General features: G+C 41.2%; 1 protein-coding gene across 3 annotated transcripts in view; it reads right to left on the reverse strand.

Moving 5' to 3' along the window:
• Nucleotides 1-215: 215 nt before the first annotated feature.
• CDC14A (cell division cycle 14A) overlaps nucleotides 216-21087 on the reverse strand; it is a 169911-nt gene continuing 149039 nt past the window's right edge. For 2 of the 3 annotated variants that reach the window (XM_040626988.1, XM_040626990.1), the window contains 2 exons: nucleotides 19890-20012; nucleotides 15290-19203 (listed from right to left, as the gene is read on the reverse strand). In XM_040626988.1, coding sequence (XP_040482922.1) covers nucleotides 18753-19203; nucleotides 19890-20012 — 574 coding nt within the window. In that variant the 3' untranslated portion in view covers nucleotides 15290-18752. Of the gene's footprint in view, nucleotides 2526-15289; nucleotides 19204-19889; nucleotides 20013-21087 lie in introns of those variants that run through there. The other variant, XM_040626989.1, reaches the window with a different exon arrangement.

The raw sequence follows: 21087 nt of genomic DNA on the forward strand, positions 1-21087 counted from the left end.
CCAGAGAGATCCGGTTTAATGCATAAAATATCTTCAATAAATAGTGCAGCTTCTTCTCAAGCTGACTCTTCAGAGCATGGGTGCAAGTGGTGAGGTTTGTTCCATCTGATTTATTTCTATAATTTCTCCTTTAAGAAAAATGGTCATTCTTCTCAAAAGGCACTGATCACCAGTGTATCATCCAATAGTCATAAATGACCAAGCAGGACCCAAAATTCTCATCACAATCAGTGTTTTATTAACAGAAAGGAAAATAAGAGAGAGAGAGAAAGACAACAAGAGCCTGATATAATCTGACTTGTGTGAAAGGCAAAGTATAAGATTTCTTTGTGCTCATTGTCATACACTTCAAAAAAAAAGGCCACAACCTGGAAAGGGAATAAAAGATAAACTAAAAATCCAGAATGGAGAGCTTGAGACACTTGAAAGTCACCAAATATAAAATTACAAAGAGACTTCAGTACGTTGATAACTCAAAATACAAATTATAAAAGTCAGGGAAAACATAAATTGCATAAAACTTTTATTATTTATTAGCAGTACATTCTTCTACACTTTAAAATAGAACATAATATCTTTCGGAAGGTAAACTATTCATAACAAAATACAAGTCAACAAGTTTTATTTTTGGAGTAGAATTACTTTGCTATATACTTTCTATATTATATACATACACTTCTTGGTTTGTCTAAGTATCTACATGTGTACAAATAATTTTAAGACATGCACATGTAGATACACATGACGAATATACACACATAATTATGGAAATTTAATAGTAGTCAATTTTACAATCATTTCAATAGCTGCACACACATTAGTGTTCACAGAACTAAAACTGTCAACACGGTTCCCTTTTCCGCACTTCGCAAACGTCATCTGAATTACTTTTCACTGATAATTTTTAAAAAATACTATCATCTTCCTATACAACTAACCAATCTTTTTTTCTTTCTTTTTTTTTTACAACTGATAATAAAAATATTTTACTATTTCAGCTTTAGAAAAGGTATACAATTTAATTCCACTTATTTTCATTTTTGACTCCTAAAACATACAATTCATTTTTTCCCGTCAGCTTTAGTGCAATTATTTGGGACTGCAGTTACCGAAGTTTAAGTCATGAACCTGAGCCAAACAGTCATTCAAATGCCTTTTTAAAATGGAAAACACGAACGTGATGTTTGCTGAAGCATATGTAACAGCCTCAAGATGCCCCCTCCTAATAAACAGATTATAAATAACTCCGCGGTGGCGAGTAGAGCACTTCGTATGGATCCACTTCGCTGTGTGAGGAATCTGTTCTGAAGCAGCAGGGAAAACAATCAACATTGAAGGCTCCCCAACCGCCCAGAGAAACGAAGCCTCCAGGCTTCTGGGGCCAAAACACAGATTACACTTAGTAAATGGGCCGTGGGCACCTGTAAGGAGTCCCTTCGATCTCCTGTCAGGCTGCTGATACGCTAGCTTGTGTGTTAGGGGTTTTCATCTGTTGCAAACATATCTCCTTTGATACAGAGAACTACTTAGCAGCATCCTTCTTCAGTTTTCTCTCTTCATCGATTTAAAACAGGTGCCAGACCCTGTGTGGTCACAGGCGACAACCTCGTACCAAACGCGGAATGTCCTAACTGGGGTAAGGGCTCTTGTGAGAGGAGGAAAGAGATACAGGCATTTGGAATGTTGAGTCATTTCACAGAGAGAAAAGCTGCGTTTTCAGGAGAAACAGGCAGTGAATGCTGATCTCCAACTGGATGTTAAGTATGGCTAAAGCCCCACAAGGATGCGAAACGAAATGGCTTGGCAATAAAAACAGAGGGAAAGGAAATGGCCTAAATAAGCCATATCAACCGACCATCCTCCTCTCACCGGAGATCAGCTTGGATAAACTCATCATATTAGACTGACTTCCCAAAAGAATGAACTGATGTGCCATGTTCGGAGTAGGAACATAAAAATCACTTTCTAAAAACTTTCTCCCTTACTTTTTCTTCATAAAGAGGAATTATGTATTCATCGTAGATAAAACCATACTAAACAAATTCAAAGTACAAATTTTTGGTAGCAAACAGCAAGAAAAATCTAAGTCAAAATATAGTCTAGTTTTTACATTATTTTATATATTTATAACTTTATCAAAATAGTCTTTTAAAGTTCACAATACATACATAATGTAACACTGTACACATAAATGTAATAACAAATGTATTACGGAAATACATTAAAAATAACCTTTCAAAATACCAAATTCAACATTGCGACTGTCTTAAAAAGTGTTGACAGCTCCATAAACCTAGTTTCAGTGCATTTCGAGTAGTCGTTAGCCAGAGTTTTCTGGTTTCAAGTCTCTCGAAGGTCTTATGTTAGCGCTCTCCTTAATTTAAGGTAAGAAGGCAGAAAGACTCCTCCGACAAGCGGCTGCTCTCTCTACATTGCTCGTCCAGACGCAGACCTTGTGTCTAAGAGCCGAGCGCTTTCACCGGAGTGGCGGGGCCTTAGTAATGAACATATTCAGACTGAAGGGACTGTGTGGGGGAGAGACAGAAACCCAGGTTAAAGTCCATCACATACAAAACTGGTAGTACACCCTGCAGCTTCCTCCTTGAACACAAGGCAGTTTGCGTCTATTACATAAAAGATCAATGAGATAAACTAAGAAGAAAATAGAAAAGGATAAGAAAAAAAAAAAAAACCAAAGCATTTGCTAAGAATAAGATATTCAATTACGTGACATGTTTGCAAGAAAACCGTATTTTAAAAGGCTTACAATTTTTTCGCGGCAGTTAAAAATTAACTGTTATTTGCAAATTGGTAGGTGGCACCAAACTTACTTCTAAGCTTTTGTGCAATAATACTGAGTTTGACTCAAAAATATTAAATGACATCTGTAACTAAATTGAAGTTTCTTAGAAAATACCTTAAGATTATATATACTTTTTTATTGAATCCAATGCGTATCAACTGTTAGTGCTTTTAACGCAGTAGAATTAGCCGTCATTTAAATAAATTCCTTAAGAATGCTTGAATTTAATAAACAGCTTACACGTCCTTTCCTTTTAGGGGGACACAGAGCACTACTAGCTTTGAAATCCAAGCTTAAGACCCAAAGCATTTGTGCAGAAGAATCTTGCAGTCATAACATAATAAATGGTGGGCAGCTTTTGAGAAAAGTAAACAGTGCAAATCCCTCCCACATCATATTAGATAATCATATAAAAGGAATATGGTGGGGACGTGTAATCAAGAATGCACTGATAACAGATATTAACCAGGAGAAGATAAAGCTAGGTCTGGCAAAAAATTTGCCAGATACTTATTTTGGGGCAGCAAACAGCAGTTAAAAAGAAGGAACACAAAGAGTCTGAACACGAACAAATTCTTTTGCACAATTCTAATCGAACACCTCAGAACAGCAAGGTTTACTTGATTTGCTACCAAATGTCCTTTTCTCCTCCCCCAACCATTCTTTTCCAAACTGATCTGCAGCGTGGTATTCATAGGTCTTCTCAATTCTGAGACTAGTCCATTTTGCTGATCGTAGGCGTTTTAGTAAAGAGAATCTGTCTGTTGGGCAAATCATCTGCAAAAAGATTCAAACTCTTTCTGTTCACTCTCATGCTTCACAATCCCAGTGGATTTATACCCTGTGGGCAGCCATTTACTAAGTATCTATCAATGCTGTGAGTCAAAAAGTTAGCAGCCTGCCCACAAACGGCGAAAGCCCACACCGTCACACAAACACGAAGTGAGAAGGCAAAGGTGTCAATGTTCAATAACGTGCATCATGTGCGTAGGGTGACAGGAACACTGTCCACAAGCAAAGCGTGAGGTGAGGAGTGGGAAGGGAAGACTCGGGGAGGGCTGTGGTTCCTGAGGCTGCAGGTTTCCAGGAAGAGGTGAAATGCGAAGAGGGAGAATGGAAATGTTAGGAAGAATGAAAAAGGTTGTCAGGTCGACTTTCTCACTGCAGAATGTGGTTTATGCCAAGCCTTCAGAACAGGGGAGACGATCAAGAAGTAGGGTACTGTCATACAAGTACACCTGCACTCACGGAGAGCCTCAGAGGTAAAACGGAAAGTCCAGTAAAACCGGTCTAATGCCTTCAAGCCCACGTACATTTAATTTGTAGGCCCATCCGTTGCCATCCTAACAATTAGAAGTAGACTATGACTTTTCTAGCTGCTTTTTCCCAGTTTCTTCTGAAGTCTGGCAAGTAGGCAAGGAGGGCAGGGCCATAGGGTCTCTCCAGCAGCAAGACTGAGAGGCGTGCAAGCTCTACGCTGGCCAGTGCTTTCGTAGGACTAGTTAAATGCTGCTTTTGTTCCAATTAGAAAACTTATTCGTGTTTCCACTAACAGAAACTATGTAGCTCCTCAGATTGCAGTAAATTTAGAACAGAGTTGTTTTTGCAAGCACCCCTGAAGTTCCATCGATTCTCAATAGACAGAGATAGAGCAAATGAACGATACCAGGCAAGTGGCCTTTACTAACATTTCTTCCAGGTAAAGGATTTTTAATATGCATTAATATATAGGGGGTCAATATGTGTGGGTACCTATCTTTATTTATTTTATGGAATCATGATGCCCATGGAACTGGACAACAGAAATAGTCAAGAATAATTTTAGGGATGTCCATCATTCCTATGAAGTATATATTCATATTTGCCTCTGGCAGAAGCCTTTCCTTACACACAGCAGAGGTCACAAACTCTGGCTGCTGTTTAATCCAACCTACAGATAACAGTTTCTCACAATCCCTGCTGCTTTCCTTTGCCACCCACCCACCCAGTGTGCTCCCTTATTGTTGCCTAACTGGCTCCGGGTCCTCTGCAAACAAATACAGACGTGATTTGGCTGAAGAATGGACCTTCTGTCATGCTGGTTAATTCATTCGACACATAATTATTAAAGAGCAATAGTATACATTTGGCACTGGGGGATAAAAATAAGATACCAAAGTTCTTCCATGGTTTCTTTACATGGTGTAAAGAATGTTAAAGGAAATAACAGATCAGTAAAAGGGCTTAACAAATTATTCCGACATCAGCGTTTCGTAACAAATTCACTACCTTTCATTTTCAATCAAAAACAAAAACCTTAATGGAAGTGGAGTTAGGGAAGAAAGAATTGTTAGAGACTAGGAGACATATTCACTTGAAAAAAACATAACTAATATTTCAAGGCCTCTTCACTGGGGAAGCAGTCATGTGGGATGACAGTGACATGTAGATTTCACATGCTTCCATGATGGGGCTGTACCAAGAGCCTCTGGCTTATCTGTTAACTGTATCCTAAAGTTTCTAATAAATCTCCCAGAAAACACAATAGCCATCTATTAGCATTACTAATTTTTACGGCGAAGATGCAAATGTATTTTGTACTCCATAAACAATATCATTCTTGCTATTGATTTTATTATTCAGAAAATAGATTAAAGTACCACTATCCGGAATTCTTAATAAACTAGATATATGACTGAAGAGGTCCATTATTCTGTGATACTTATTGAGTACTTCCTATATACCAGGCACAGTTCTAACCATTTTGTAGGCATTAACTCATTAAATGCTCCAGGCAATTCATTTTACAGATGAGGAGATTGAGGCATGCAGCAGTGAAGTACTTTGCCCAAGGTCACACGATGAGGGGGTGGTGGAGCTCAGCAGTGTGACTTTTTAAAGCCCAATGCTTAGCCACCGGAGTATAATGCCTCAAGACACTTCAGCTTTTGTCCTGTGATCACTGCATAGTCAACTGGATATTGTCTATCACCCTAACACAGACAAATACTAACCAGAAGCAGGGTATGATCCTGAGTGAGAAAAGAAATATTAAATTACAAAAAGAGAAAGCAATATTTATTATGCTATAAAGGAGATATAGACATTTTAAAATGAAAAATCCTATTAGGACCAAATCCAAAGTAATTTTCAGGAATATGCTAAAAAGAAATTTTCTTTATAAAAATACCCATGCTTAAGTGTTCGGATTAAAGTTTTAATTCTGCTTGGCCAATGGTTATCACTACAGTAAGAATTAATACCTAATGCATCTGAAATTTTTACAAACATTCAGGAATGACAACGGATATGGTTATGAAGGAAGTGGCACCTGAGGTGTAAATATTATTTTACAAGTTAGCCCTTATTTTTATATATATATAATTTCTCAAACAGAATATTCAAGTTCCTGAGCCAGTAAGTTCAACAGGATTACGGTGAGTTAAGACCAGATCCAGTTTATCATGAATATATGGTGTTTTTATAGTGTGAATACCATAAAATTAATAATACAGCAATATTCAGCCTGCAAAATAAGGATAAAATTACGTTACACTTGCAGCCCCCAAAATTTTTATGTCAAAATATAAGCTTCCATCAAGAAGTCTTGTTCCCTGAAAGCAGTTAGATTTGACATAAAACAAAGTGTTAGGTAAGGAGATCAAGACAATTTGTTCTGCTCTGGAAATTTGCTACTAATCTGTTTTGGCAGATGTAGGTAGTGACTTTAAAAATTTAGCTATTCTGGAGGTGTTTCTTTTTTAAACAGCCCAGTTACCTAATCACGGTAGAAAAATGTCTAATAATTATAGATATAAATACTGTAAGATTGTTAATAAATGCAATTATACATCGACTATCAAAAACAGCAAGCTGTAAAGAATAACGAAAAATTTAGGTCCTTGCCAGCGAATGAATGGAATGACGCCTTAATGTTCAAATAATTTTGAACATGGCCCTATGACCTGGAGTGTTAGTTTCGTACTAGGTCAAAATCCTGACACAATCACCATGTGCTTTTGCCACACTGACTTTTTGTCTCCTGCATTTCCCCATCTTGCCGAGTCCCTTAAGGAAGAAAAACTACCCTTGGTTTGAGTTCTAACTACAGAGGAAAAAAGCACCTTAAAAAGTGGTTTGTTTTCATGGCATAGATAATTAAAAGAAAAAAAATGTGTTTGGCAAAATATAGAACTCCAGTGTTGAATTTTAATGAACAAATGGGAAAAAAGTAAATACTGAGGAATAATAAGTTCATCTATAATTGCTTCTATACTCTGGGTTTCTTTTATGGCTTTGTAATAAACAGTTTCCAGTTTTTGTATTGCTTACAGGTTACCAACACGCAAAATGTGTGCGTTGATACCCATTTCCACAAACGTGGTTTCACAATACTGAAAGTTTTTGCCTTTGCTAACATAATAATACTTCTCCAGTAACACTAGTAGAGAAACATTGCTGATAAGGTTTTATTGGCATCACATGAACACAAAAAGGCTAAGGTTTTTTGATAAATTCAGCTTTGAAGGAGGTGTAAACATTTTTCTGTACCGTTCTCGAAGCATTTCAGGGACCCCAAGATTTAACGAGCCAATTTCGGTTAATTAAAATGCTATATAAAATATTCTTTCACCTTCTTACCTAACTTTTAATAGATTCTTTTTTCTGAGTGAACTTAATCTGTGCTTTTCAACAATCACAAAACGCTCAATTGTTAGATGACGGATTGTTGTTGACATTCAACTTGACTGCCAACAATTCGTGAGCGCTGCCAGTTCATTTGAACAGCAAAATTATATCAATGCAAGCTTGGTTAAAATGTATTTTAGTAAAGCCACATTTCTAGAAGAAAAAAAAAAAAAAACCCTCTCAGATGACTGTATATTAAAGTGAAAGCTGAAAACCTGTTTTCCGTTTTGTTGGCGCTTCCTGTGCTAACGGTGCTAATGGGCTCCTAAGCACCTTAGCTCTTGGCTTCGCATTCAGGGTCCTAGATATATTATCCAACTTCTAGCTCGATAAATATTTATTAGGCACTCACTATACTTTGGAACCTGAGACAACAAAGATGCCTCCAAGAAGCTTAAAAGCCAGCAGAGGGAAGAGAGAATCACATACAGCTTAACTAGAATATGAGAGCAACGAGGAGGTGGGGGGGGTGTAAACAAAGTCCCACCAGAGTCGAGAAGGATGGGTCACAAAAAGATGCTTCAAAAAGATGCCTGTGGAGCCAGGCCAGGAATTATAAGGAAGGAGGGAGGAAACGCAGAGTGAACCGCACGCGTGAGGTTTGGACACGAGGCAGGACCCGGCGCTCCTGCAGGGCGGCCGTCAGCGAGCCGGGCGGAGCTGCTGGAGAGACGTGGGGGAGGCACACGGTCTGCTGCGGAAGGGCTCCGAGTGGCAAGCCACAGGATCCAGACGGGACCCCACAGGCACAGGGGAGACAATAAACAATTCGGAACACAGGAACGGTTTAATCACCTGTCTCTTAAAATCTAACACCGGCAGCAATATAGAGAAGAGATTAAAGGCGAGAGACACTTAAGGCAGGAAGAAAATTTAAAGGGCTATTCCGAAAACAGTGTGGAGGTCCCTTAAAAAGTTAAAAATTGAGCTACCCTATGATCCAGCCATTGCACTACTGGGTGTTTACCCCAAAGATACAGACGTAGTGAAGAGAAGGGCCATATGCACCCCAATGTTCATAGCAGCAATGTCCACAATAGCTAAATCGTGGAAGGAGCCGAGATGCCCTTCAACAGATGACTGGATTTAGAAGTTGTGGTCCATATACACAATGGAATATTACTCAGCTATCAGAAAGAACGAGTTCTCAACATTTGCTGCAACATGGACGGCACTGGAGGAGATAATGCTAAGTGAAATAAGTCAAGCAGAGAAAGACAACTATCATATGATTTCTCTCATCTATGGAACATAAGAACTAGGATGATCGGTAGGGGAAGAAAGGGATAAAGAAAGGGGGGGTAATCAGAAGGGGGAATGAAACATGAGAGACTATGGACTATGAGAAACAAACTGAGGACTTCAGAGGGGAGGGGGGTGGGGGAATGGGATAGACCGGTGATGGGTAGTAAGGAGGGCACGTATTGCATGGTGCACTGGGTATTATACACAACTAATGAATCATCGAGCCTTACATCGGAAACCGGGGATGTACTGTATGGTGACTAACATAATATAATAAAAAATCATTAAAAAAAAAAATAAATAAAGGGCTATTCCGAAACCAGGGATGTACTATATGGTGACTAACATAATATAATTAAAAAAAAATTTAAAAAAAGAAAAGAAAAATGCACAGATATTGCATGAAAAAAAAATAAATAAAAAAATAAAGGGCTATTCCGATAGTCCACGAAGACCTCAATTAGGGCAACAGTGATGAGAATGGAAGAACAAACCAGACATCTCAGAGGGATGTCTGTTAGGACTGAGTGGCTGGATGTGCAGGGGGAAAGGCAGCAGTAGTGTCAAAGAGGATTCCAGATTTCTAGCTTGGATGACAGTTACTAAGCCAGGAAATGAAAGGAGGAGCAGGCGATAGGAGGAGTGTGAGTTCTGTCCCAAGTAATGCACGTAAGAAGTTAGACGTGTAGATTCAATGCCCAGGAGACGATTACCCAGACACAAAAGTAGGCCAGGGTCAGAGACTTGGGAAAATCCTGAAGGAGTGGGCAGAGGAAGACAGACAGGTATTAGCTTAAAGGGGAGGGAGGAAAAGAAATGGGAAAAGAGCATTCTAAAACCGAAAGGAGACAAAAAATAATAGGCAAAAAGGGTGCTTGACATTGTCAAATGCTGTAGAAAGACTAAGAAGGAGATCATCTGATCTGGCCTTAAAGAGAGCAGCCTGTGGGAGAGACTCTCACCAGAATGGGGAGTCGCCTCTCCTGCCCCGAGTTTGGACATAAAGGAGACATTGTGGGCATCTGGGTGGCTCAGTCAGTAAAGCATCTGTCTTCAGCTCAGGTCATGATCCCAGGGCCCTGGGTTAAGCCCCATGTGGGGCTCTCTGCTCAGCAGGGAGCCTGCTTCTCCCACTCTCTCTGCCACTCCCCCCTGCTTGTGCTCTCTAGCTCTCAAGGTGAAAACATGAAGAATACTCCAAAAAGGACAAAAAATTATGAAACAAAAATAGGCAGGTCCAAATAAAAACAGATGCCTGCCATAAAGAATGAATTATAAATGCTGGGAATAAAAGACATAGCCATTGAAATCAAAAGGTCAACAGGTTGGGGATACATTCCAGAATGGACACAGTTAAAAGAGAATTAGTGGGTTGGAAAATAGCAGGAGGAATTCAATCAGAACACAACCAGAGCAACGGGAATTAAAAAAATATAAAACAGAAGGTAAGAAATACTGAGGACAGACTGAACGTAAGTCTAGGGGGTATTACAAAAGGAGAAGCAGGGGAAAGGCAGGTAATATCCAAGAAGATAATGCCTAAGAACATTGGTCATTGAACAAGCCATCGGCCCTGAGATTCAAAGCACACACTGAGGCCCAAAAGGATAAACTATACCGAGTCCACATCTAGGTATATTACGGTGAGACTGTAGAACTTCAGGGAAAAGAGATAAATCTTCGAATAATTGGTTTTGTTCTTCAACCACAGAAGCTTTTTAAGCAAAGGATGACATTAGGAAACTCGTATTTTAAGCAGATTCTGGTAGCAGGGCAAAGCCAGATAGAAGGGACCAGAAAAACAAGGGCAGATGGTCAATTAAGCCAGAAGATGCCCTCATGGAGCTTTCCGTTTGGTGGGAGACAAGGCCTTATACGTCTCTGTCTTACCTTCCTCCACTAAAACAATACTGCGCTCATGGTAGACGCTCATATACATATTAGATAATTTTTTTAATTGGACAAGTCTTTATACATATATAGTATAGCAAAAAGTTCTTTTGCTCCTGGCCAAATAAATAAATAGAGCAAGATTTTCTATTGACTTAGCAGTGTAACTGGTAACATGTAAATAAGAAGGTGTCAAATTAAGTTGAACAACCAAGGCAATTAAAAATTCCAATGTACTTGAGATTAAAGCAAGTTCTGTATTTGAAAGAGTCCTTTCAAATGGAGAGTCAAACACAGCTGACAGGCTTTGTACAGCAAATTAACGTAAACCACTATTTAACCCTGGAATCGGAAATTCTCCTTAGCTCTACCTGCAAACACTGTGTGTACCTAAGAGCTTATATGCAAATTTAAAGGCACCACCTGAACCATGCTGACCTCAAAACAATTTGATGCTTTGTGAAGTAACATTCTCAAGTCCCCTCGGAATGGAAACAAAAGAATACCAATGCTGAATAAAGGCCAAAGATGCGGTTCAAAGACAGAGCTCACGTTCTTGATACAATTAACATCCCTTAGCCGAAAATTCCATCAAATTTAAGGTAATGCCACAACACAGAGAGGAGAGGGGAAAACCACAGCAACTTAAACATACAAGGTTAGAAAGCTGGTACTAACCCTTAGTATTAAATACAATATTCAATCTTTAAGCTTTGTGATTCAAGATTATATTTAAAATCAGGACAGGATGACAGTTTTTAGAATGGGGAACAGGCAGCGGGGAAAGACAGCAAGTTTAAATTAAGGAAAGCTATTAACATCAACATCTCATTGGAAAGTGGAAGCATTTTATTGGGAATGGATGTTCAAACAACCAATCAGTAGCTCATCCCCGTCACACAAACACCACTCTGAAGTGAAAATGAAGCAAGCTTTCGTACACATGCCCATCACTCAGATTCTCACCAAACTGGGTATTTTACCAAGCTCGATCTAATATTTCCATCTTATTCCAAGTCCTACTCTAAGAATCAGTAATTCCTGAAATATATATATATAACATTATTTTATATATATATAACATTATTTTATATATATAACATATTATTTTATATATGTGCGTGTGTGTATATATATATATATATATATATATATATTTTTTTTTTTTTTTCCCCCTGATTAATGCCAGAACACAGAAGAACTTAACCTATTCACAGGCTACCAAGGTTGTTCTGGTCAAATTTGAGATAGAGAACACACAGAACAAACTGGTGGTTGCCAGAGTAGGGAGATGAGGGATGGGCAAAATGGGAGAAGGGGTGTGGGAGATACAGGCTTCCAGTTATAGAATGAGCAAGTCACAGGGATGAAAAGTACAACATAGGAAAATAGTGGATGGTACTGTAATAGTATCGTATGGTGACAGATGGAGCTACCCTTGTGGCGAGCACGGCATAACGCATAGAGATGTTGAATCACCGTTGTACACCTGAAACTAACGTAACATCGTGTCGACTACACGTCGATGAAAAAGAAGAACCACAGCCAACAAATAAATGCAAAGGGACAAAAATAATACGGGAGACAAAAATAAAGTTGCCTTATGATTACCAAAATATAAATAAATTTGCGATAGAGAACCCATCCACAGGGTCTTCGGAACCAAAGAGCAGACTAGGCTGCACCCCCCCATGCAGGAAGCTGCGTTCAAGCCAATTTCAACTGTGGCGTAAGGAGAACACTAGGGTAAAACAGGAAGTACACACACAATAGTTCATTTCAAATCTCCTTTCCACTGTAAACCAAAGGAATATTTTTAATTTCTTTCTGTATCTAGTACTATGTTAGAAAGCATAAAATATAAAAGAACTTTATGAAACTTTGCATGTCGACACACAAAGAAAGTTTAAAAGTTGGAGGCAAGTCTCATATATACGGACAATGGTAAACAAATAGACGCCCAGGTATGTAACAACAGCCACGCATACTGATAAAGTACTAATATGCATCATGGGTAGGAACAGAGGTTCAAAAGGAAAACATTGGGTGGGTTCAGTTTCTGGAGGAAAGCTTCAGAGAGTAGATGGAAGGTAGTATATCTCTTTAAAAATGAGAAATTGGTAAAGAGGGCAGGGGGCTTTCAAGAAAGGGCTTTCCAAAGGCCAAGAGGTGGGCAATAACAAGAATAGGGGGGGTCGGGGACAAGGGAACCCACATTCGGGGACAAGCAGGGTAAATGAGGTACAATGATAAGATAAGGGGACCGGAGGGCCTGAGAGCTCAGTGAAAGAATTCAGGATTAATGTTCTAGCACGAGGGGATCCTGGTCACTTTTGAACAAGTAAGTAAAATGATGAGATCAGTTCTCTCTTACCTGGCAGTGCTTTAAAGGGGGCTTGGCAAACCACAGCCCAGGGGCCAAATCCAGCCCACCACCTGTTTTTGTAAATAAAGTTTCACTGAGACACAACCACACCATTTGTTTATGTATTGAGTTGAAGAGTTGGGACACAAAGCCAACACAATGACTATCCGGCCCTTCACAGAAAGAGCTTGTGTCCCTACTTACAGTATGAATTAATTAAGAGACTGAGGGAGGAAGATCATCAGTGAGGCTAACACAACAACAAAGATGAAAAACGGCAGAATAGAGGAAAATGGGAAAATTCCAAGAGACAATGAAGGGCCTCAGCAATATAAGCTACAACATCACCGTGAGAATATCTCTGGGAACGTCCAAAGACCAGTATGTAAGAATGAGAAATGAAGCTTAAGAGACGCTACTGCTTAGGAAGAGTAATAAAATCACAAAAAAGATTTTAATAGGTGATGCCCAAAGCAGCTTTCAGAAGAACCTCATTATAGAGCCGCTTACCTTATTTATATTTACAGACCCTACAGCTCAGTATAAGAGCTCATTCCAAAAGGCTAGTCCATATAGCTAAGATTAATGTGACCCTATGACACTGAAGTGACAAAAAATTCTTTGTAACCAACCTGACTCTATACATATATATATATTTTATAGCAAAGCACATTACTTTACAACTCCTCAAAAAGCTCACTGTTTTAAAAAAAAGATGTTTACTAAGTACCATCGTTTTCCTTTGGGTAGTTAAGTTTCCACTTACAAAAATAAAATATAATTTAAAAATTAATAATAAATATATGGTGGATTTGTTGGTCATATATGATTATTTGATAGCATCACTACTATTGTGAGTAGTAAAACACGCAATAATGGTTGAACAAGCATAGCGATTACGCAGGGACACCCGGTGAGGCAGGGACGGAGGGCAGCAGATAGGGCTCAAACCAGTCTCCCTGCCCTCAGGGTTTCTACCAAGAGCTGTTCTGCACACGACTGCCAGAATTATCGTCATCGGAACATTTCTGATCAAGTCACTCTGCTGACAAGATTCTGAAAGCTCACAGTGCGCTTCCCGGTTTGGCTTCAGCTTAACCTTCCAGCCTCATCTACAGGTGACCTCCCCTGGCTTCAGCTACACGGGAGCACTCTTAAAACAATAACGGCTAGCAATTATTGAGCACCATCCGTAAGCAACTGGGCAAACTACTTCATATGATTTATCTCCTCAGTTAATCATCACAACCAGCCTAGTACAAAGATATTACGATCACTACCCCATAAGCTTCAAGGCCCCACAGTCACATAAACTCCTTTCAAAGTACACAGCCCTATGTTGTATAAAATTTACAAAAATTCCTATTTTGCCTTCTTTATCTTAAACATGGGTCCCACCAAATTGTGTAAGCTTCAGGGTGTCCAAAACCCAGATCTGCCCCTGATTATTATCATTCCCATTATTCCCATTTTACTGAGGCTCAGCGAGGTTAAACAACTCGCCAAAGTACTCACCACAAGGAAGTGGCAAGAGAGAAAATTTGAACCCAGGTCTACCTGTCTTCAGAACCCAGGAGTCTTACTACAGTACGAAGCTGCACTTCTGGTCTTATGGCTCCCGTTGCCTGCAATGGCCATTTCTCTTCTTCCTATTTTCATCACTAGATTCCCAGCAGGCTCCTAGTCACCCTCCAAAGCCCAGCTAAAGGGTTATCCCTTCTTCACATCTTTCCCTGACCTCTCCTGAAAAAATGAGATATCCTTTCGCTATCCCCTTTTTTTTAAGATTTTATTTATTTATGTGACAGAGAGACAGCCAGCGAGAGAGGGAACACAGCAGGGGAGTGGGAGAGGAAGAAGCAGGCTCCCAGCGGAGGAGCCTGATGTGGGACTCGATCCCGGAACGCCAGGATCGCTGAGCCAAAGGCAGACGCTTAACGACTGCGCCACCCAGGTGCCTAGCTATCAGTTTTAAACACCTACCACAGTATATGTATGACACAATGTAATCAAAAGAGTATGCTTTTTGGAGTCAAACTGACCTAGCTGCAAATTAGGCCTCTGCTACATATTTGTGGTACAGTCTAGGCCTAGGCCAAAATATTTAACCTCTCAAACCCTTAAATTCTTTTTTTCTTTTTAAAGATTTTATTTATTTATTCGACAGAGATAGAGACAGCCAGCGAGAGAGGGAACATAAGCAGGGGGAATGGGAGAGGAAGAAGCAGGCTCATAGCGGAGGAGCCTGATGTGGGGCTCGATCCCAGAACGCTGGGATCACGCCCTGAGCCGAAGGCAGACGCTTAACCGCTGTGCCACCCAGGCGCCCCCAAACCCTTAAATTCTTTATCTTTAAAATGGAGGCAATAATAAATGAGTGGACTCATTTAAACACCCAACCATTCATATAACCGTTCAAGAAATACTTAGCCAGTGCCTACCGCATGCTATGCACACAGCATACAACTGCGGCATAGAAAACAGAGGCACGGTCCCTGCCCTACAGAGCTTACAGTCTAGTGGTGGCACAGATAAGTGCACAGATGATTAAAATGCAGAGCGAGAAGAGTATTGATGAAGACCAAGGCAGGGTATAAAGAGCTTATGGGGAAGGCATCACGACCTAAGCCAGACTTCGGGGTCAGTTAAGGACAGCGGAGATGAATAGCAGTTCAGGGGCAAGTCTCTTAAAAATAAAACAGAGCAAATATTCAAGACAGATACCTCAAGTAATTTCAATTTAATAAAATACTTCCACCCCACCCACACCATAATCACACGTCCCTCATTTCTTATGCATTTGAAAACTCCTCTGAATGTCAGGGAGGGAAAACTGATTTTTTTTTTTTTAACAATAAGTGGGTTAATAAAAATGAAACTTTGCGCATTGCGCTGGGCAGGAGAAACCTTGAGGCTCACAGAAGAGGCCAAATAAATAAAAATAAAATCGGGTGGTTTCTTGGCTTTCTGTCACAAGAATTCCTTAACATTTGCTCTTGTTTTCTGTGTTAAAGCATTTAATGACAGAACAAGGAAATCATTTTTACATTTTTCTGGGGGCTGAACTGCTGCATAAAGTGAGAGAGCAATTGCAGCTTTCAAAAGAGATGCTAATTGCAGCTTCTAAAATATTAGACTCCCCCTAAACACACGTCACCCTCATCCCCCAGGAGTTTCTGGGTCTTTCTTAAAGGTGCTGGGAGGATACTGCTGTACAGACTTCATTTCCTACCCAAGGACTTGAACACAGTTCTGTCGAGTGAGTTATTCCTCGTTCTTCAGGGGTGTACGCCTCGCAGCTTAGGAAGCTCTGGAGAGAAGGACCACCTTCTTTAGATAAAAAACCCATGATCAGAAAAGCTGTATTGGACCGATACTTTATTCCACATAACATGGGAATTTCCATCTAAATTGAGACTTTCTACCACCAAGCTAGCAGGGGTAGGACTTAGGAGCCTTTCCTCCCACAGAGGTTTTCTAGGCAAAGATAAAGGAGCGAAAGTCAGCTCTAAGAGACCTGCTGCTTCTTCCTTCCCGGGAGGGTGAGAAGGAGGAAAATGTTGTCGTGCTGGCAATTCCATTTATAAATGCTTCTCTTTACAATAAGATGACAAATTTAAGAGGCAGAAGAGGGGAACAGCAGCAGCTGCCCACACAGACTATTACTTTAAATTTAATTATTGGAAAATCACTCTATTCAGGCCAGGAGAGGGATGAGGAGAAGGAGGAGAGGTGAAGACAGATAACAGAATATGGAACGACACCAAAACTAAATTATATAAATATGGGGGGGATCAACAATCATCTAAAGAACACCCCCGTACTGCAACTAGCCAAGAGGAAAACTGAGATCCAGAGAAAGTAGAATGGTATTCTTTGTCAAGCTCCTAATGCTTCTGGTATTCGGCTGCAAATGCAGACTTCACTAACTCTTTAGCCATGAAGTCGGCAAGATATTTATGTAACTATCTGTATATCTGTACGTGTAACACTTGTTCCGAAAATGAACAGATCTGTACTCTGGTCTAAAAATGAGGCTGACCCACAATCGGTATATGAAAATACTGACAATTCAACTCCCGCTGGGAAGCACGGGACTTGTAAACCTTCTTACGAAAAGGTAAATACCTATCATTTTCCATCTAACCCCTTAATTACTAAGATTTAAGTTTTACTGATATACTTATACCCATAACATAGTGAGATCAGAGGCAAATTAAGGGGAGGAGTGGGCTGGCAGTTGCTTGGGGCCCTGATCTATACAGGAATCTAAAATAATGCTGAAAAAATCATGGGGAATAAAATCTTATGGGGAAAATTATACAGCTGACCCTTGAACAATGCATGGGTTAGGGGTGTCAGCTCCCGCGTAGTCAAAAATCAGCACCTAACTTTTGACTCCCCCAAAACTTAACTACTAATAACCTACTGTTGACCAGAAGCCTTAGCAAGAACATCAACAATTAATATATGTATTAGATACTGTATTCTCACAATAAAGTAAACTAGAGAAAAGGAAATGTTCTTTGGAAAATCATAAGAAAGAGAAGACACACTTACTGCACCGTATTTATTGAAAGAAATCTGTGTATAAGTGGACCCTTGCAGTTCAAGCCTGTGTTGCTCAAGGGTCAACTGTATGTGCCAGGAAGGACTGCGTGTGCATAGAAGAGAGAAAAAAAAAACCTCTGAAAAGAGGCTGAGGTGGGGATGGGAGTGGTCATCAGTCCACCCAACGCACAGGTGCGTGCACTGCATCCTCGTGTTAGAAAAGGGGGTCCCTAAACTACCATCTAAGGAAAGTGGGTCTCGCTAACTATTCCCATGGGGCTAAGATTCCCCAGGAAAGGCATGCTACCCTCCCCCTGCTCCCCTGCAGAAATCAGCCTCTCCCTGGACAATGGCTGAGGAGTCCCAGCCCTCCCAGGACACTGGAGCTGGCTTGTGCCCTGACTGGAATCACTCTGATAAACATTTCTTTGATTTGTGAGATCAATTTCTCCTTCCCATTTCGTCCTTGTTCTCTAAAATCAAAACTCACATTCCCATAGATCTCAATTCCCTTTGAGGCAATCAAAATATGTGATTAAAATGATTCATAGAGCGGGTGAACCACAAGATTTGACCTAACAGGGATTTCTGGTTAAAAGGCGGGGCTCGGCAACCTAAATACTGAGCTCATAGGGAGAAAGTGTTTGGCGATCTTTCGTCCTGTCTCTAGAAGACTGATGGCTAATTCCAAACATCTTCCATCGTACTCTGCCTTCCCCTCTCCTCCCTCCTAGATACCGACCTATAAGCCTTCTTTACCAACACCTCCCGTTTGCCACGTCGTTAATTCTGCAGGGTCAGTTCCCTGCAGGACGTGACATATTCAGGGGCCTAACAGTTAGTTCTGAGAAGATCCTGTTCATTCGGCACCTTCCACATTTAAATACTCCAAAATTCATTCATGAACACATGATGCGGAGAAGGGACGATTCCTAATACCACCACAACCAAAGCCAATACCGTCTGTTATCTGAATCAGAGCCTGGCTCAGCACCGGATATGCAGAGTGATTTGCAACCTTAACTGAAAAGTAACTTGAGTCAACAGTGTCCATGATGAAGGGAATAAAAGCTGTTCCCCTTCGAAGAGAAATCACCTAAAGAGGAGTGGGAGGAGGAGGACAAAAAGAAGGAAGGAAGAAACCCCAGTTGAAACTTGGCATTTACTTGAAGAGGAGCCAGCAGAATGGACGTGCATGGACAGTTTCACAGCACAGAGGGAAGGCATCGCTCAGAAGGCTTCCTTGGCGCTATTAAATTTCTTGGGCGGCAGCCTTGGCTGGGAAGGCAAGGCACAGAAGTTGCGTTCAGGGTTCTGAGGACCAAGAGGTGGTGTCTGCGAACTTACGGGGATTGAACGGCTCAGGAATCTCGCTGAGGAAGAAGAGAGGCCGGTGTAGGAGGGCCGGAGGAGGGCGGGGTGCTCCTCCGTCTTGACGCCGTGGGGGCTCGGCTGGCTGCTCAGGGGGCTCCCACTGCTGCTGCTGCTTCTGCTGTACTGGTTGTTGTTGAGCTCAGGGTAATTTCTGGCAGGCGGCTGGTTGCTGCCGTTCAAGAGGCTGGTGAGCGGGCTGGCTATGAAACCCGCCTTGGAGGACGAGGAGGCCTTTTTGTTCTCTGGCTCCTGTGTTGCAGCGTTCAAGTTCCCTAGAGAACTGGCTAGCCGGGAGGTTATGGAAAAGCTGAATGGAAAACACAGGTGGGGGGGACATAGACAACGATGTATACTCATGCAGAGTTCATGTTTCTAGAACACATAATTAGGACATGAGGGGAATGGGATGCAGACAGTTCTGATCAATGCAAATGGCAACAGAATGGCTTCTTTATTGCTCTTGGTGACAATATCATATGGGGCCTTGAGTTATACATGTTAACTTCCTGTCTGAGCAGTGAATTAAGACCCAAGAAGCTGGCTTAACCACTCTGACTGAGTGGTTAAGAGATAGAACATCTGGGGGCTCTATGTGTCCTGAGGTAGAGGGTAAATGAAAAGGGCTGTATAACAGGAGAGTAAAAAGTAGTAAGATTAAGTGTAAGATTTACCTTACACGTACTCATTCTAATGTCCCTACCCATCGCAGGAGAAATGACCATACCACATATCGTTAGTCTGTGCCACGGAACTCCAATTTCCACGTTAGGCAAGCTGGAGCTTCACTATAGAAAGGGATGCCATACAGCACTCCCTCCACGGCCCTGTCCCCCACCACGTGAGACAGGAACAGAAGCCCCGGAGGGTCACAGAGCCTTCTGTGATTTCTCCCCTTCTCCCTGATCCCCTCCTCTGGCAAACTTCAGCCAAACTCATTGTCTGCTGCAGACTCCCTTTACCTCCCACTGGTATCTGAGAAGTAGAGAAAATTACCTTCTTACACTGGCACCTGAGGACAAAGAACCTCTGTTTATCCTCTTGGCCGTCGCTGAAGGGGACAAAGCCACTTTTGAGGTCTTCAAAGTAGTTGCAGATCCTTGTGGGGATGAAGTCAATCTTGGTGGAGAAAAAGGGGCAAAATGTCACACAAAAGCGGTGTCACCTTAATATTCAGCAATCACCTAAGACAGGGTGAACTAATAACATTAAAGAGATCACAGCAGGTCACGGTAACAGTGACAGTTCTCTCTTCTGCGAACCTTACAGATGGTAATTCAGCTCGTCCTCACAACAACCCTATGAAGTAGCTAAGATTGCAAACCCCACTTTGCAAGTGAGGAAACGGAGCCACAAAGGAAAAGCTCCTCATCCAAAGTCACTCAGTAAGCAAGGGACAGAGCTGGGATTCAAATCCAGGCTCCACAGTCCTGTCCTTAACCATGATCTTGCCATGCTTGGTCGCCTCCCTTCTTCGATGGCAGCGTTCATTCTTCACATGTCCTTAGAGTGTACTTCTTTCTATTTTAAATCTGGCTCTTCTCTCCACTCTGCAACTGCCCCAGGTGAGGCCGTCACTACTCCTTCCTCTTGACTACTAGCAACATCTTATAATCTTATTCCTTAAAATTCAAATTCTGAAAAGCTTCTGGTGGAATCTGAAATATTTAATTATGTCGCTCCGCTGTTTAAGCCATTTAATCTTTCCTCGGTGCCCAGGAAGCCTGAGCTCCTTGGCTGTACTTATGAAACCCTCCAAAATCTGGCATTAGCCTTTGTGAGCAGGTCCTTTCTACCCACGCTTTCCCACTAGACACCTCTACTCCAGCGACACAAACTGTTCTGAGTGGCCTGAATGGACTGCATTCACACCTGTGTCCAGCCTACAAATGCTGTTTTTCCTCCCAGAGCATCCTTTCCTCTCCTCACCTCCCCTCCACCTCCATCTGCCTCATTCCCATTGCTTATCCTTTGCTGGTCCGATCAGCTGGTACCCTATAAAGCAAGCCTTCACTGAATTCCCAGGCAGGGTAAGCATCCCTGTAAATCATAGCCCTTTCGCCATATTTCATTGTCTGGTATTTGTCTATTTCCCTTGATATAAGCTCCATTGAGGGCAAAGGACTGTCTTTCATTTCTATTCCCAGTGGCTAGTCCAGTGCCAGACTCAGAGAGGATATTCACTAATGTTTGA

The sequence above is a fragment of the Ursus maritimus genome, unplaced genomic scaffold (assembly GCF_017311325.1).
Source record: "Ursus maritimus isolate PB19 unplaced genomic scaffold, ASM1731132v1 scaffold_12, whole genome shotgun sequence".
Classification (NCBI taxonomy): domain Eukaryota; kingdom Metazoa; phylum Chordata; class Mammalia; order Carnivora; family Ursidae; genus Ursus; species Ursus maritimus.